The 16,276-nt window shown below is 52.6% G+C and overlaps 1 protein-coding gene across 2 annotated transcripts in view; it reads left to right on the top strand.

The window, feature by feature from the left end:
* The window catches only part of Tcp11x2 (t-complex 11 family, X-linked 2), a 548,041-nt gene that overhangs the window by 520,270 nt on the left and 11,495 nt on the right, over positions 1-16,276 (top strand). Inside the window, exons 3-4 of one of the 2 annotated variants that reach the window (XM_008773460.3) lie at positions 11,689-11,818; positions 15,382-15,502. In XM_008773460.3, the coding sequence (XP_008771682.3) occupies positions 11,689-11,818; positions 15,382-15,502 (251 nt within the window). The remainder of the gene's footprint in view (positions 1-11,688; positions 11,819-15,381; positions 15,503-16,276) is intronic. The other variant, XM_039100256.1, reaches the window with a different exon arrangement.

Below are 16,276 nucleotides of genomic sequence, written 5' to 3'. Positions count from 1 at the left end.
CTGTCTCCATGTCTGCCTGTCTCCCTGACTCCCTGTCTCCCTGTCTCCCTGTCTCCCTGTCTACCTGTCTCCCTGTCTCCCTGTCTCCCGTCTCCCTGTCTTCGTTTGTCCCTGTCTCCCTGTCTCCCTGTCTCCCTGTCTCCCTGTCTACCTGTGTCCTTGTGTCCCTGTGTCCCTGTCTCCCTGTCTCCCTGTGTCCCTGGCTCTCTGGCTCTCTGGCTCCTGGCTCCCTGGTTATATGGCTCTCTGTTTCCCTGTCTCCCTGTCTCCCAGTCTCCCAGTCTCCCTGTCTCCCTGTCTCCCTGTCTACCTGTCTCCCTGTCTCCCTGTCTACCTTTATCCCTGTGTCCCTGGCTCTATGGCTCTCTGTCTCCCTCGCTCCTTAGCTGCCTGTCTCCCTGTCTCCCTGTCTACTGGTGTCCCTGTGTCCCTGTGTCCCTGTGTCCCTGTGTCCCTGTCTCTCTAGATCCCTGGCTCCGTGGTTCCCTGGTTCCCTGGCACTCTGCTTTCCTCTCTCCCTGGCTCTCTATCTCTCTGCCTCCCTCCCTCCTTGTCTTTCCCTGTCTCTGACCCCTGGATAATGGTTTTCTGGTTTTCTGACTGTCTGGCTCACTGTCTCCCCAGCTCCCTGGGTGTGTGGCACTGTGGCGTTCTGGATCCTTGGATCACAAGATCACTGTCTCTGTGGCTCTCTGTCTCCCTGTCTCCCTGTCTCCCTGTGTCCCTGTCTCCTTGTGTCCCTGTGTCCCTGTCTCCTTGTATCCCTGGCTCTCTGGCTCTCTGGCTCCCTGTCTCCCTGTCTACCTGTGTCCCTGTGTCCATGTCTCCCTGTCTCCCTGTCTACATGTCTCCCTGTCTCCCTGGCTCTCTGGCTCCCTGTCTCCCTGTCTTCCTGTGTCCCTGTGTCCCTGTCTCCCTGTCTCCCTGTGTCCCTGGCTCTCTGGCTCCCTTGCTACCTGGCTCCCTGGTTACATGGCTCTACGTTTCCCTGTCTCCCTGTCTCCCTGTCTCCCTGTCTCCCTGTCGCCTTGTCTACCTGTCTCCCTGTCTTCCTGTATCCCTTTGTCCCTTTCTCCCTGTGTCCCTGGCTCTCAGGATCCATGGCTCCCTGGCTCCCTGGTTATATGGCTCTCTGTCTCCCTGTGTCCCTGTCTACCTTTCTCCCTGTCTCCCTGTCTCCCTATCTCCCTGTCTTTCTGTCTCCCTGTCTACCTGTGTCCCTGTGTCCCTGTCTCCCTGTCTCCCTGTCTCCCTGTCTCCCTGTCTCCCTGTGTTCTGGCTCTCTGGGTCTCTTGTCCCCTGGCTCCCTGGCTCCATGGCTCCCTGTCTCCCTGTGTCTGTGTCCCTGTTTCCCTGTGTCCTTGTTGCCCTGTCTCCCTGTCTCCCTGTGTCCCTGTGTCCATGTCTCCCTGTCTCCCTGTCTACATGTCTCCCTGTCTCTCTGGCTCTCTGGCTCCCTGTCTCCCTGTCTTCCTGTGTCCCTGTGTCCCTGTCTCCCTGTCTCCCTGTGTCCCTGGCTCTCTGGCTCCCTTGCTATCTGGCTCCCTGGTTACATGGCTCTACGTTTCCCTGTCTCCCTGTCTCCCTGTCTCCCTGTCTCCCTGTCGCCTTGTCTCCCTGTCTCGCTGTCTTCCTTTATCCCTGTGTCCCTTTCTCCCTGTGTCCCTGGCTCTCAGGATCCATGGCTCCCTGGCTCCCTGGTTATATGGCTCTCTGTCTCCTTGTGTCCCTGTCTCCCTTTCTCCCTGTCTCCCAGTCTCCCTGTCTCCCTATCTCCCTGTCTTTCTGTCTCCCTGTCTACCTGTGTCCCTGTGTCCCTGTCTCCCTGTCTCCTTGTCTCCCTGTCTCCCTGTCTCCCTGTGTTCTGGCTCTCTGGGTCTCTTGTCCCCTGGCTCCCTGGCTCCATGGCTCCCTGTCTCCCTGTGTCTGTGTCCCTGTTTCCCTGTGTCCTTGTCTCCCTGTCTCCCTGTCTCCCTGTGTCCCTTGCTCCCTGGCTCCCTGGCTCCCTGGTTACATGGCTCTCTGTTTCCCTGTCTCCCTGTCTCCCTGTCTCACTGTCTCTCTGTGTCCCTGTGTCCCTGTCTCCCTGTCTTGCTGTCTCCCTGTCTCCCTGTCTCTCCTGCTCTCTGGCTCGATGGTTCCCTGGGTCCCTGGCTCTCTGCTTTCCTCTCTCCCTGGCCTTCTGGATCCTTGGATCACTAGATCACTGTCTCTGTGGCTCTCGGTCTCCCTGTCTCTCTGTCTCACTGTCTCCCTGTTTCCATGTCTCCCTGTCTCCCTGTCTCCCCCTCTCCCTGTCTCCCTGTCTCCCTGTCTCCTTGTCTCCCTGTCTCCCTGTCTCTCCCTGTCTCCCTGTCTCCCTGTGTCCCTGTGTCCCTGTATCCCTGGCTCCCTGGCTCCCTGACTCCCTGGTTAAATGGCTCTCTGTTTCCCTTTCTCCCTGTCTCCCTGTCTCCCTGTCTCCCTGTGTCCCTGTGTCTCTGTGTCCCTGTCTCCCTGTCTCCCTGTTTCCCTAGCTCTCTGGCTCCCTGGTTTCCTGTCTCCCTGTCTCCCTGGCTCCCTGTCCCCTGTGTCCCTTTTCCCTGTCTCCCTGTGTCCCTGTCTTCCTGTATCCCTGTCTCCCTGTGTCCCTCGCTCTCTGGCTCACTGGCTCCCTGGCTCCATGGCTCCCTGGTTACATGGCTCTCTGTTTCCCTGTCTCCCTGTCTCGCTGTCTTCCTGTGTCCCTGTGTCAGTGTGTCCCTGTGTCCCTGTGTCCCTGTGTCCCTGGCTCTCTGGCTGTCTTGCTCCCTGTCTCCCTGTCTCCCTCTCTCCCAGTCTCCGTGTGTCCCTGTCTCCCTGTCTCCCTGTCTACTTGTCTCCCTGTGTCACTGGCTCTAGGCTCTCTGGCTCACTGGCTCCCTGGCTCCCTGTCTCCCTGTCTTCCTGTCTCCCTGTCTACCTGTGTCTCTGTGGTTCTGTCTCCCTGTCTCCATATCTCTCTGTGTCCCTGTCTCTCCGGCTCCCTGGCTCCCTGGTCCCTGGTTCCCTGATTCCCTGGCTCTCTGCTATCCTCTCTCCCTGTCTCTCTATGTCTCTGCTTCCCTCACTCCTTGTCTCCCCCTGTCGCTGACCCTTGGATAATGGTTTTCTGGTTCTCTGACTGTCTGGATCACTGTCTCCCCAGCTCCCTTGGTGTGTGGCACTGTGGCCTTCTGGATCCTTGGATCACTAGATCACTGTCTCTGTGGCTCTCTGTCTCCGTGTCTCCTGTCTCCCTCTCTCCCTGACTCCCTGTCTCCTTGGCTCCCTGTCTCGCTGGCTCCCTGTATCCCTGTCTACCTGTGTCCCTGTGTCCCTGTTTCCTGTGTCCCTGTCTCCCTGTCTCCCTGTCTCCCTGTGTCCCAGGCTCTCAGGCTCCATGGCACCCTGGCTCCCTGGTTATATGGCTCTCTGTTTCCCTGTCTCCCTGTCTCCCTGTCTCCATATCTCCCTGTCCCCCTGTCTCCGGGTCTCCCTGTCTACCTGTGTCCCTGTCTCCCTGTCTCCCTGTCTCCCTGTGTCCCTGGCCCTTTGGGTCTCTCGTCCCCTCGCTGACTGGCTCCATGGCTCCCTGTCTCCCTGCGTCTCTGTGTCCCTGTGTCCCTGTGTCCCTGTGTCCCTGTGTCCCTGTGTCCCTGTGTCCCTGTCTACCTGTGTCCCTGTCTCCCTGTCTCCCTCTCTCCCTTTGTCCCTTGCTCCCTGGCTCCCTGGTTACATGGCTCTTTGTTTCCCTTTCTCCCTGTCTCCCTGTCTCCCTGTGTTCCTGTGTCCCTGTGTCCCTGTGTCCCTGTGTCCCTGTGTCCCTGTGTCCTTGTGTCCCTGTCTCCCTTTTTCCCTATTTACCTGTCTCCCTGTGTCCCTGTCTACCTGTGTCCCTGTCTCCCTGTGTCCCGGTGTCCCTGTATCCCTGTGTCCCTGTGTCCCGGTGTCCCTATCACCCTGTGTCCCTGTCTCCCTGTTTCCCTGGCTCTCTGGCGCTCTGGCTCCCTGTCTCCCTGTCTCCCTATCTCCCTTTTTCCCTGTCTCCTTGTCTCCCTTTCTCCCTGTCTCCCTGTCTCCCATTCTCCCTGTATCCCTGTCTCTCTGTCTACCTGTCTACTTGTGTCCCTGTCTACCTGTGTCCCTGTCTCCCTGTGTCCCTGTATCCCTGTCTACCTCGCTCCCTCGCTACCTGTCTCCCTGTATCCCTGTCTCAATGTCTCCCTGTCTACCTGTGTCCCTGTGTCCCTGTGTCCCTGTCTCCCTGTCTCCCTGTGTCCTTGGCTCTCTGGCTCCCTGGCTCCCTGACTCCCTGGCTCCCGGGTTACATGACTGTCTGTTTCCCTTTCTCCCTGTCTCCCGGTCTCTCTGTTTCCCTGTCTCCCGTCTCCCTGTCTCCCTGTCTCCCTGTCTCCATGTCTCCCTGTGTCCCTGTGTCCCTGTGTCCCTGTGTTTCTGTGTCCCTGTCTCCCTTTCTCCCTGTTTCCCTAGCTCTCTGGCTCTCTGGTTCCCTGTCTCCCTGGCTCCCTGGCTCCCTGTCCCCTGTGTCCCTGTTCCCTGTGTCCCTGTGTCCCTGTGTCCCTGTATCCCTGTCTCCCTGTGTCCCTGGCTCTCTGGCTCTCTGGCTCCCTGGCTCCCAGTCTCCCTGGTTACATGGCTCTCTGTTTCCCTGTCTCCCTTTCTCCCTGTCTCCCTATCTCCCTGTCTCCCTGTCTTCCTGTGTCCCTGTTACAGGATGTCCATCTGTCCTTGTGTCCCTGGCTCTCTGGCTGTCTTGCTCCCTGTCTCCCTGTCTCCCTGTCTCCCAGTATCCGTGTGTCCCTTTCTCCCTGTCTCGCTGTCTATTTGTCTCCCTGTGTCCCTGGCTCTATGGCTCTCTGGTTCACTGGCTCCCTGGCTCCCTGTCTCCCTGTCTCCCTGTGTCCCTGTGTCCCTGTGTCCCTGCATCCCTGTATCCCTGGCTCCCTGTTTCCCTGTCTCCCTGGCTCTCTGTCTACATGTGTCCCTGTCTCTCTGTCTTCCTGTGTCCTTGTCTCCCTTTCTACTTGTGTCCCTGTCTCCCTGTCTCCCTGTCTCGCTGTCTCCCTGTCTCCCTGTCTCCCTGTCTCTCTGTCTACCTGTCTACTTGTGTCCCTGTCTACCTGTGTCCCTGTCTCCCTGTGTCCCTGTGTCCCTGGCTCTCTGGCTGTTTTGCTCCCTGTCACCCTGTCTCCCTGTCTCCCTGTCTCCCTGTCACCCTGTCTCCCTGTCTTCCTGTCTCCCTGTCTCCCTGTCTCCCTGTGTCCCTGTGTCCCTGTGTCTCTGTGTCCGTGTCTCCCTGTCTCTCTCTTTCCCTAGCTCTCTGGCTCTCTGGTTCCCTGGCTCCCTGGCTCCCTTTCCCTTGTGTCCCTGTTCCCTGTGTCCCTGTGTCCCTGTATCCCTGTCTCCCTGTGTCCCTGTCTTTCTGGCTCTCTGGCTCCCTGGCTCCCAGTCTCCCTGGTTACATGGCTCTCTGTTTCCCTGTCTCCCTTTCTTCCTGTTTCCCTATCTCCCTGTCTCCATGTCTTCCTGTGTCCCTGTGTCAGTGTGTCCCTGTGTCCCTGTGTCCCTGGCTCTCTGGCTGTCTTGCTCCCTGTCTCCCTGTCTCCCTGTCTCCCAGTCTGCGTGTGTCCCTGTCTCACTGTCTCCCTGTCTACTTGTCTCCCTGTGTCACTGGCTCAATGGCTCTCTGGTTCACTGGCTCACTGGCTCCCTGGCTCCCTGTCTCCCTGTCTCCCTGTGTCCCAGTGTCTCTGTGTCCCGGTGTCCCTGTGTCCCTGTGTCCCTGTGTCCCTGTTCCCTGTCTCCCTGTGTCCCTGGCTCCCTGGCTCCTTGATTACCTGTCTCTCTGTTTCCCTGTCTCCCTGTCTCCATGTTTCCCTGTCTTCCTGTGTCCCTGTGTCACTGTGTCGCTGTGTCCCTGTGTCCCTGGCTCCCTGGCTCCCTGATTACATGGCTCTCTGTTTCCCTGTCTCCCTGTCTCCATGTTTCCCTCTCTTCCTGTGTCCCTGTGTCACTGTGTCGCTGTGTCCCTGTGTCCCTGGCTCTCTGGCTGTCCTCCTCCCTGTCAACCTGTCTCCCTGTCTCCCTGTCTCCTTCTCTCATGTCTCCCTGTGTCCCTGTGTCCCTGTGTCCCTGTCTCCCTGTCTACCTGTCTACCTCTGTCCCTAGCTCTCTGGCTCTCTTTTCCCTGTCTCCCTGTCTCCCTGTGTCCCTGTCTCTCCGGCACCCTGACTCCCTGATTCCCTGGTTCGTTGGCTCTCTGCTTACCTCTCTCCCTTGCTTTCTGGATCCTTGGATCACTAGATCACTGTCTCTGTGGCTCTCTGGCTCTCTGTCTCCCTGTCTCCCTGTCTCCCTGTCTCCCTGTCTCCCTGTCTCCCTGTCTCCCTGTCTCCCTGTCTCGTCTCCCTGGTTCCCTGGCTCCTGGCTACCTCTCTCACTGTCTCCCTGTCTACTTGTGTCCCTGTGTCCCTGTGTCACTGTATCCCTGGCTCCCTGGCTCCCTGGCTCCCTGATTACATGGCTCTCTGTCTCCCTGTCTCCATGTCTCCCTGTCTCCCTGTTTTCCTGTATCCCTGTGTCCCTGTGTCCCTGTGTCCCTGTGTCCCTGTGTCCCTGTGTCCCTGTGTCCCTGGCTCTCTGACTGTCTTGCTCCCTGTCACCCTGTCTCCCTTTCTCCCTGTCTCACTGTCTCCCTGTCTCCCTGTCTCCCTGTCTCCTTGTCTCCCTGTCTCCCTGTCTCCCTGTCTCCCTGTCTCCATGTCTCCCTGTCTCCCTGTGTCCCTGTGTCCCTGTGTCGCTGTGTCGCTGTGTCGCTGTGTCCCTGTATCCCTGTGTCCCTGGCTCTCTGGCTGTCCTCCTCCCTGTCAACCTTTCTCCCTGTCTCCCTGTCTCCCTGTCTCCTTCTGTCCCTGTCTCCCTGTGTCACTGTCTCCCTGTTTCCCTGTCTACCTGTCTGCCTCTGTCCCTAGCTCTCTGGCTCTCTTTTCCCTGTCTCCCTGTCTCCCTGTCTCCCTGTCTCCCTTTCTCCCTGTGTCTCTGTTTCCTTGTGTCCCTGTCTCTCCGGCACCCTGACTCCCTGATTCCCTGGTTCCCTGGCTCTCTGCTTACCTCTCTCCCTGGCTTTCTGGATCCTTGGATCACTAGATCACTGTCTCTGTGGCTCTCTGGCTCCCTGTCTCCCTGTCTCCCTGTCTCCCTGTCTCCCTGTCTCCCTGTCTCCCTGTCTCCCTGTCTCCCTGTCTCCCTGTCTCCCTGTCTCGCTGTCCCCCTGTATCCCTGTCCCCCTGTCTCCATGTGTCCCTGGCTCTCTGGCTCTCTCGTTCCCTGGCTCCCTGGCTCCCTGGCTCCCTGGTTACATTGCTCTCTGTTTCCCTGTCTCCCTGTCTCCCTGTTTCCCTGTGTCCCTGTGTCCCTGTGTCTCTGTGTCCCGGTCTCCCTGTTTCCCTGGTTCCCTAGCTCTCTGGCTCCCTGGTTCCTCTCTCTCCCTGGCTTCCTGGCTCCCTGTCCCCTGTGTCCATTTTCCCTGTGTCCCTGTGTCCCTGTCTCCCTGTATCCCTGTCTCCCTGTGTCACTGGCTCTCTGGCTCTCTGGCTCCCTGGCTCCCTGGCTCCCTGGTTACATGGCTCTCTGTTTCCCTGTCTCTCTGTCTCCCTGTCTCCCTGTCTCCCTGTCTCCCTATCTATCTGTGTCTCTGTGTCCCTGTCTACCAGTGTCCCTGTGTCCCTGTGTCCCTATGTCTCTGTCTCCCTTTGTCCCTCTCTCCCTGTGTCCCTGGCTCTCTGGCTCTATGGCTCTCTGGTTCCCTGGTTACATGGCTTTGTGTTTCCCTGTCTCCCTGTCTCCCTGTCTCCCTGTGTCCCTGTGTCCCTGTGTCCCTGTCTCCCTGTGTTCCTGACTCCCTTTCTCCCTGTGTCCCTGTCTTCCTGTGTTCCTGTGTCCCTGTGTCCCTGTGTCCGTGAATCCCTGTCTCCCTGTATCCCGGTCTCCCTGTGTACCTGTCTCCCTGTGTTCCTGGCTCTTTGGCTCTCTGGCTTCCTGGCTCCCTCGCTCCCTGATTACATGGCTCTCTGTTGCCCTGTCTCCCTGTCTCCCTGTCTCCCTTCTCCCTGTCTACCTGTCTACCTGTGTCCCTGTGTCCCTGGCTCTATGGCTCTCTGGTTCCCTGTGTCCCTGGCTCCCAGGCTCCCTGTCTCCTTGTCTCCCTGTCTCCCTGTGTCCCTGGCTATCTGGCGCTCTGTCTCCCTGTCTCCCTGGCTCTCTGGCTCCCTGGCTCCCTGGTTACATGACTGTCTGTTTCTCTGTCTCCCTGTATCCCTGTCTACCTGTCTACCTGTGTCCCTGTATTCTGTGTTTCTGTGTCACTGTGTCCCTGTGTCCCAGTGTCCCCGGCTCTCTGGCACTCTGGCTCCCTTTCACCCTGTCTCCCTGTCTCCCTGTCTCCCTGTCTCCCTGTCTCCCTGTCTCCCTGTCTCCCTGTCTCCCTGTCTCCCTGTCTCCCTGTCTCCCTGTCTCCCTGTCTCCCTGTCTCCCTGTCTCCCTGTCTCCCTTTTTCCCTGTCTACCTGTCTACCTGTCTCCCTGTGTCCCTGGCTCTCTGGCTCCCTGTCTACATGTGTCCCTGTGTCCCTTTTTCCCTCTCTTCCTTTCTCCCTGTGTCCCTGGCTGTCTGGCTCTCTAGCTGCCTGTCTCCCTGTCTCCCTGTCTCCCTGTCTAATGGTGTCCCTGTGTCCCTGTGTTCCAGTGTCCCTGTGTCCCTGTCTCTCTTGCTCCCTAGCTCTGTGGTTCCCTGGTTCCATGGCTCTCTGCTTTCCTCTCTCCATAGCTCTCTATCTCTCTGCCTCCCTCCCTCCTTGTTTCCCCCCGTCTCTGATCCGTGGATAATGGTTTTCTGGTTCTCTGACTTTCTGGCTCACTGTCTCACAGCTCCCTGTGTGTGTGGCACTGTGGCCTTCTGGATCCTTGGAACACTAGATCACTGTCTCTGTGGCTCTCTGTCTCCCTGTCTCCCTGTCTCCCTGTCTCCCTGGCTCCCTGTCTACCTGTGTCTCTGTGTCCCTTTGTCCCTGCGTCCATGTTTCCATGGCTCCCTGGTTCCTTGGCTCCCTGTCTCCCTGTGTCCATGTCTCCCTGCCTCCCTGTGTCCCTGTATCCTTCTCTCCCTGTGTCCCTGTGTTCCTGCGTCCCTGTCTCCCTGTCTCCCTGTGTCCCTGGCTCTCTGGCTCTCTGGCTCCCTGGCTCCCTGGTTACATTGCTCTCTGTTTCCCTGTCTCCCTGTCTCCCAGTCTCCCTGTCTCCCTGTCTCCCTGTCTCCCAGTCTACCTGTGTCCCTGTGTCACTGTGTCCCTGTGTCCCTGTGTCCCTGGCTCTCTGGCTCTCTGGCTCCCTGTCAACCTGTCTCCCTGTCTCCCTGTCTCCCTATCTCCCTGTCTCCCTGTCTCCCTTTCTTCTGTCTCCCTGTGTCCCTGTGCCCCTGTCGTCATGTTTCCCTGTCTACCTGTCTCACTGTGTCCTTGGTTCTATGGATCTCTGGCTCCCTGTCTCCTTGTCTCCCTGTATCACTGTCTCCCTGTCTCCCTGTCTCCCTGTCTACCTGTGTCCCTGTCTCCCTGTCTCCCTGACTACTGGTGTCCCTGTGTCCCTGTGTCCCTGTGTCCCTGTGTCCCTGTGTCCCTGTCTCTCTTGCTCCCGGCTCCGTGGTTCCCTGGTTCCATGGCTCTCTGCTTTCCTCTCTCCATGGCTCTCTATCTCTCTGCCTCCCTCCCTCCATGTTTCCCCCCGTCTCTGACCCCTGTATAATGGTTTTCTGGTTCTCTGACTGTCTGGCTCACTGTCTCCCCAGCTCCCTGTGTGTGTGGCACTGTGGCCTTCTGGATCCTTGGATCTCTAGATCATTGTCTCTGTGGCTCTCTGTCTCCCTGTCTCCCTGTCTCCCTGTCTCCCTGTCTCCCTGGCTCCCTGTCTACCTGTGTCCCTGTGTCCCTTTGTCCCTGTGTCCCTGTTTCGATGGCTCCCTGGCTCCTTGGCTCCCGGTCTCCCTGTCTCCATGTCTCCCTGTCTCCCTGTGTCCCTGTATCCTTGTCTCCCTCTCTCCCTGTCTCCCAGTGTCCCTGTGTTCCTGTGTCCCTGTCTCCCTGTCTCCCTGTGTCCCTGGCTCTCTGGCTCTCTGGCTCCCTGGCTCCCTGGTTACATGGCTCTCTGTTTCCCTGTCTCCCTGTCTCCCTGTCTCCCTGTCTCCCTGTCTCCCTGTCTCCCTGTCTCCCTGTCTCCCTGTCTCCCTGTCTAGCTTTATCCCTGTGTCCCTGGCTCTATGGCTCTCTGTCTCCCTGGCTCCCTAGCTGCCTGTCTCCCTGTCTCCCTGTCTCCCTGTCTACTGGTGTCCTTGTGTCCCTGTGTTCCTGTGTCCCTGTGTCCCTGTCTCTCTTGCTCCCTGGCTCCGTGGTTCCCTGGTTCCCTGGCTCTCTCCTTTCCTCTCTCCCTGGCTCTCTATCTCTCTTCCTCCCTCCCTCCTTGTCTCCCCCCGTCTCTGACCCCTGATTAATGGTTTTCTGATTTTCTGACTGTCTGGCTCACCTTCTCCCCAGCTCCCTGGGTGTGTGGCACTGTGGCCTTCTGTATCCTTGGATCACTAGATCTATGTCTCTGTGGCTCTCTGTCTCCCTCTCTCCCTGGCTCCCTGGCTCCTGTCTACCTGTGTCCCTGTGTCCCTGTGTCCCTGTGTCCCTGTTTCGATGGCTCCCTGGCTCCTTGGCTCCCTGTCTCTTTGTCTCCCTGTCTCCCTGTCTCCCTGGCTCTCTGGCTCTCTGGCTCTCTGGCTCCCTGGCTCCCTGTCTCCCTGTCTTACTGTGTCCCAGTGTCCCTGTCTCCCTGTCTCCCTGTCTCCCTGTCTCTCTGTCTCCCTGTCTCCCTTTCTCCCTGTATCCCTGGCTCTCTGTCTCTCTGTCTCCCTGTCTCCCTGTCTACCTGTGTCCCTGTGTCCCTGTGTCCCTGTGTCCCTGTGTCCCTGTTTCGATGGCTCCCTGGCTCCTTGGCTCCCTGTCTCTTTGTCTCCCTGTCTCCCTGTATCCCTGGCTCTCTGGCTCTCTGGCTCTCTGGCTCTCTGGTTCTCTGGTTCTCTGGCTCTCTGGCTCTCTGGCTCTCTGGCTCTCTGGCTCTCTGGCTCTCTGGCTTTGGCTATTACCCTAGCTCTCTGGCTCTGGCTCTGGCTCTCTCTAGTTCTTGCTCTGGCTCTGGCTCTGGCTCTGGCTCTGGCTCTGGCTCTGGCTCTGGCTCTGGCTCTGGCTCTGGCTCTGGCTCTGGCTCTGGCTCAGGCTCTCTGGCTTTGGCTATTACCCTAGCTCTCTGGCTCTGGCTCTCTCTAGTTCTTGCTCTGCCTCTGGCTCTGGCTCTGGCTCTCAGGCTCTGGCTCTTTAGCTCTGTCTGTGACTGTGTTCCTGGTTCTGGTGTTGGCTCTTGACTCTCTGGCCATAGCTCTCTGGTTCTGGCTATGACTCTCAATCATTGGCTCTGGTTCTCTGGTTCTGGCTCTGGTATATCGCTACTTCTAGCTATCTCTCAGGATCTGTGGCTCTACGGCTCTATTTATGTGTATGTCTCTGGCACTCTGGCTCTGTCTTTAGCTCTGTGATCTCTTTTGATAAATATTATGCTTGTTTTTATTTTTTTTTAGAGAACCAGCCTGCAGCAATTTCTAAAGAAGATTTAGGAAAAGTTAATGAAGTTTCAAAATTGAGTATTGCTCATGAAATTGTTGTAAACCAAGATTTCATTGTAGAAAAGAATGATTTACCTGAAAACAGGTATATATTTTATTGATCGATTGGGTGAATGAATGCTCTTCTTGACATAATTACATAGCATATATGATTTTTGATCAGGTTTGATTTGTTTTATTAAAACATACAGAGATTGAGTCTGTCATAAATAGTATTAAGTATGACAGCAGAGGAAGCAGTATAATTATTTAGTATAACAGTGTTCAAGTGACTAGAGAGAAGGCTCAGCAGTTAAGAGCACTGGCTGCTCTTCCAGAGGACTTGGATTCAATTCCCAGAGCCCAAATGACTGCTCATAAGTATAACTCTACTTCCAGTGTATCTGATACTCTCATACAGATCTCTGTGGAGGCCAAACACCACCAAACACCAATGCGTGTAAAATAAAAATAAGTACAATTGGCCAAGTGAGGATGAAGGATAATCTAGTGGCTAAGCCCAGTTACTGTACAAACAAGAGGATCTAAATTCAAATCCCCAGAACCCATGTAAAATATGGTATGGTGTTGTGCATCCATTCAAAGCTATGTGTGCATTAGAGACAAAGGATTACTGGACCTTACCTCCAGGTTCAGTCAGAGGTCCTGTCTCAAGGGAATAAGGTGGAGAGTGACACAGGATGTCTAACACCCTCTAGCCTCTATATGTGAAATCCCAGAGGAGCACAGAGACTACATACACAGAGGCAACAGTCACACAAATACAGGCACACAAAGTGTGAAAATAGCAAATTATATCTAAATACCAAATAGGCCTATGTCAAAATGTTAATTCTTGGATTTTAGTGAAGAATTTCAGATCTTTGCAGATAAACTTGAAGGGTAGAGCTGCTAGATGGTAGTCCAAATTTTCTGTAAAATAAGTTGGTGCAGATAAACAACTTTTCTTTTTCCAATTTTGATTTCATCTTCTGGGTGTGGGTGTATTGTCTCCATATATGTCTGTGCACCACATGCATGCGGTGCTCAACAGGACCAGAAAAGGACATTGCATACCCTAGGGCTAGAGTCATAGATAGTCGTGAGCTGCCATGTGGTTGTGGGATTCAAGTCCTGGCTCTGGAGATGAGCTGCCTGTGCTCGTAACCACCATCTCTCTAACCCCACAAATAAATTTTCTAATAATGATATTGCCATTTGTCATGAGTAAGAAGTTTCTGATTTATATATTCTGATTTAATAGGAAAAATGAGCCTTATTGAAGTTCTTCATAATTATATTGATTCAATTCAATTGTATTATTTTGATATTGAAGTACATAAAGGAGTCTTTCAGTATGAATTGAATGTTTCTAATGGATCATTAGCATTTAAATGTGGGTTAGAAAATGGCTTAGAAGGTAAAGGTGCTTGCTGTTGACCGATTTGATCCCACATGGTGGAAGGAACCAATTTATATAATTTATCCTCTTGCCACCAAACAGATTCTGTGACAGATTCTGTGACACTTTGTATGTGTGTACATGTACACACACATTGTAAGTAAGTATGAAGAGTTAAAAATGTTATTTCATAGCTTTAAAAATTTCCCACCTTGAATGCCTCCTTTATTTTGCCACTTTAGGGATTCTGTTACTAAAGCACCATCTTGGTTCTTGTGATTCTCTTGTGTGTTGCATATATTTTGCTTGTTGCTAATAATGACACATGGGAAGCACATCTTTCATGACTGGAGTTTTCACCAAAACACATGTATCCTAGGATCTTAGTTCAGTTCATAGCCCCTAGAATCTGAGTTATATTTATTTTTTTCTAATTTTACTTTGGGGATTAGGAATGATACTAATTAGAGTTAACAGTACTTAATGGAAACACCATTGCCGTTCGTTAACAAACATTTATTGAGTACTTATTAGATGGGATGTAGAATGTTGAATGCTGAGGGCATTACAGGTAAGATGCTCTCTTTGCCATTGAGAGGTTCCTGTAGGATAAATAGTCCATATGCTGTTGTGCAGAGGGGTAAATAATTACACAGCTGGCGAGTGGAGTTCTTCATGAGTATGGACTTGCATGGAATACTATCAGAGAAGATTGTCTTGAAGTCATACCATTTGAGTTGAATCTCAAGAGAATGACTTGGTACATTTTAGGTGATATTTTTTGAAAAGTACTATCTTAAGGAGAAACGTCTCTTCAAGGGCATAGAAAGGTAGAAAATAATTACTACTCACTCGGAAGGGATTATTACTGCTTCAGAGCAAGGTGTTACAAGAAAGGAGCATTCAAAGTTAGGGAGTGTTGACAGAAAAGTGTCATACTGCATCTGGCTTCTGTTATCAAGTTCTTGAAAGATATTAGATGAACTGGACATGATGAACAAACAGATTCGGATCTTGGGAAAAGCATTGACTTAGCAAGGACAAATCACATTTTGGGGCAAGATGGTTGCTTTACAGACTATTGTAAATGTACAGGTGTGATATGATGTTTGGCTAAGAAGGGTTCCAGAGACACTTAGGAAACAGACTCTCTGGAATTTGTTGACCAGATAGATAAAAGGGGTAGTGATAGTGGAGTTCCAAACTCTGGAACATGTCAGATGAGTGATAGATGATCGTTGTGCACAAGTTATGCAAGTTATTGATGTGCGGGGGGTGGGGAGAAACTTGAAATTTTTTTATCATTTGTATTTAAAAACAAATTGTGCATTGTTATTGTAAAAAGTTCAGGGAAAAAAGTAGACTTCCTGGTTTTTAGAAATAGCGTAAGTAAAGAACAGGTTAGAAAGGGGGAAAATAGTAAATTTTATTTAGTCCTTCTATAAAGTATATGAAAACCTTCAGCATTATAAACGTGGAAAAAAATCCTTCCCTACCCTTCATACTGAGGTGAAAAATATCACATACTATGCATATAGAAATATAAATGAAGTCACACATCTAGGCTAGATGCAGAATTATGGTCAAAAGTCAGAGTCCCGGTTTTAGTTTATGGTTCTTCCAAAGGGGGGAGGGAAAGAGAGGGAAAGGAGAGAATAAGAACAGGGAGGAGGAGGGGTGAAGGAAGAGAGGGAGGAGAGAGAGAGGGGGAGGAGAGAATAAGAACAGGGACGAGGAGGGGTGAAGGAAGAGAGGGAGGAGAGAGAGGGGGAGGAGAGAATAAGAACAGGGAGGAGGAGGGGTGAAGGAAGAGAGGGAGGAGAGAGAGAGGGGGAGGAGAGAGAGGGAGGGAGGGAGGAAACACAGAGAGAGAGAGACGAGGCAGACAGACACAACCTCAGAAAAACATTGAGAGGTAGAGAGAGGGACAGAAACAGATGTATATCGAGAGGGGAAAATAGAAATAGACAGAGAGACACAGGGAGATACTGGGAGGAAGGAAGGGACAGAAGGAGAAAGCAGGGCATTGGGTTGGGTGGCAGGGAGACAGAGACTCACAGACATTCTGGTATCGCTCTGAGAGGATTCAAGCATGTTTGTTGCTCTTCATCTGAGACTAATGACAGTTATTCTTTTCAGTACTTCTCAAATCATAACTCCTCTCTGGCCTACGAGTTTGTTTGTCTTTCCATGGTTTTAAATATTGTTTGAGGGATTGTGATTCTGTATTAAATTGCTAAGATCAATTTGCACAACTTTCTTAATAGTCTGGAAAGCAAGTTTGTGGAGACAATGTACAATGCATTTTGGGACCACTTGAAAGATCAACTGTCTCGTACTCCTCCTGATTTTTCTTGTGCTCTTGAACTTATAAAAAACATAAAACAGGTGAGTAGTCGGCTTTCTCTCTGTTGATGTAAAGTCCCCTGACCACCTTATACCTTGGACTATTAATGTTCATATCATTAATGTTCTAAGTAGCTTACTTTATAAACAGATATGGGGTGTATTGACTCCTATTTCTTCATATGAAATATAGTTTGAGGGTTAGAGTACTATTTTAAAAACATAATGCGTCATTCAATAAAGCATATTTTTACTCAATTTTTACTGTGTTTTAAGCGTTCCAGAAACACCAAAAAAGAACTATTGGCCACAAGGGATTTACATTTTAAGTCAAAAAGCTATTTCAAGTGACCATTTAAGAGTAACTTGCTTACCAGGTAGTGGTAGTGCCGCATGCCTTTAATTTCAGCAAACACAAGGCAGGCACAGGCAGATCGCTGAGTTCTAGGCCAACCTGTCTTACAGATTGAGTTACAGGGCAGCCAGGCTTACAGAGAGAGTTTGCATCAGAAAAACAAAAATGACCAAAAAAAGAGAGAATATCTTGCTTATGCTCTTTAGAGTAAAATAATTTAAAACTGCCCTTTTGTTAAGGGCATCATATTTTGTGGAGGTTGAATATGTTGTTGTAGACTATACATAATTGTTGCCCCAGTGTTACTTTTATTCATGATTTCCATGTCATTTCCCTTGAAAATAATGACTATTGCTATAATTTCCATGAAGCCTAAAATGATAATGATCTTAATGGAGAGAAATAACTGTAAGAAATTTAGAGACCTACTTTCTTGAACCCCCTAGAAAACAAGTACTGTT

Source organism: Rattus norvegicus, chromosome X, assembly GCF_036323735.1.
Source record: "Rattus norvegicus strain BN/NHsdMcwi chromosome X, GRCr8, whole genome shotgun sequence".
In the NCBI taxonomy this organism is placed as follows: domain Eukaryota; kingdom Metazoa; phylum Chordata; class Mammalia; order Rodentia; family Muridae; genus Rattus; species Rattus norvegicus.
This window is presented reverse-complemented; position numbering and strand designations above follow the sequence as displayed.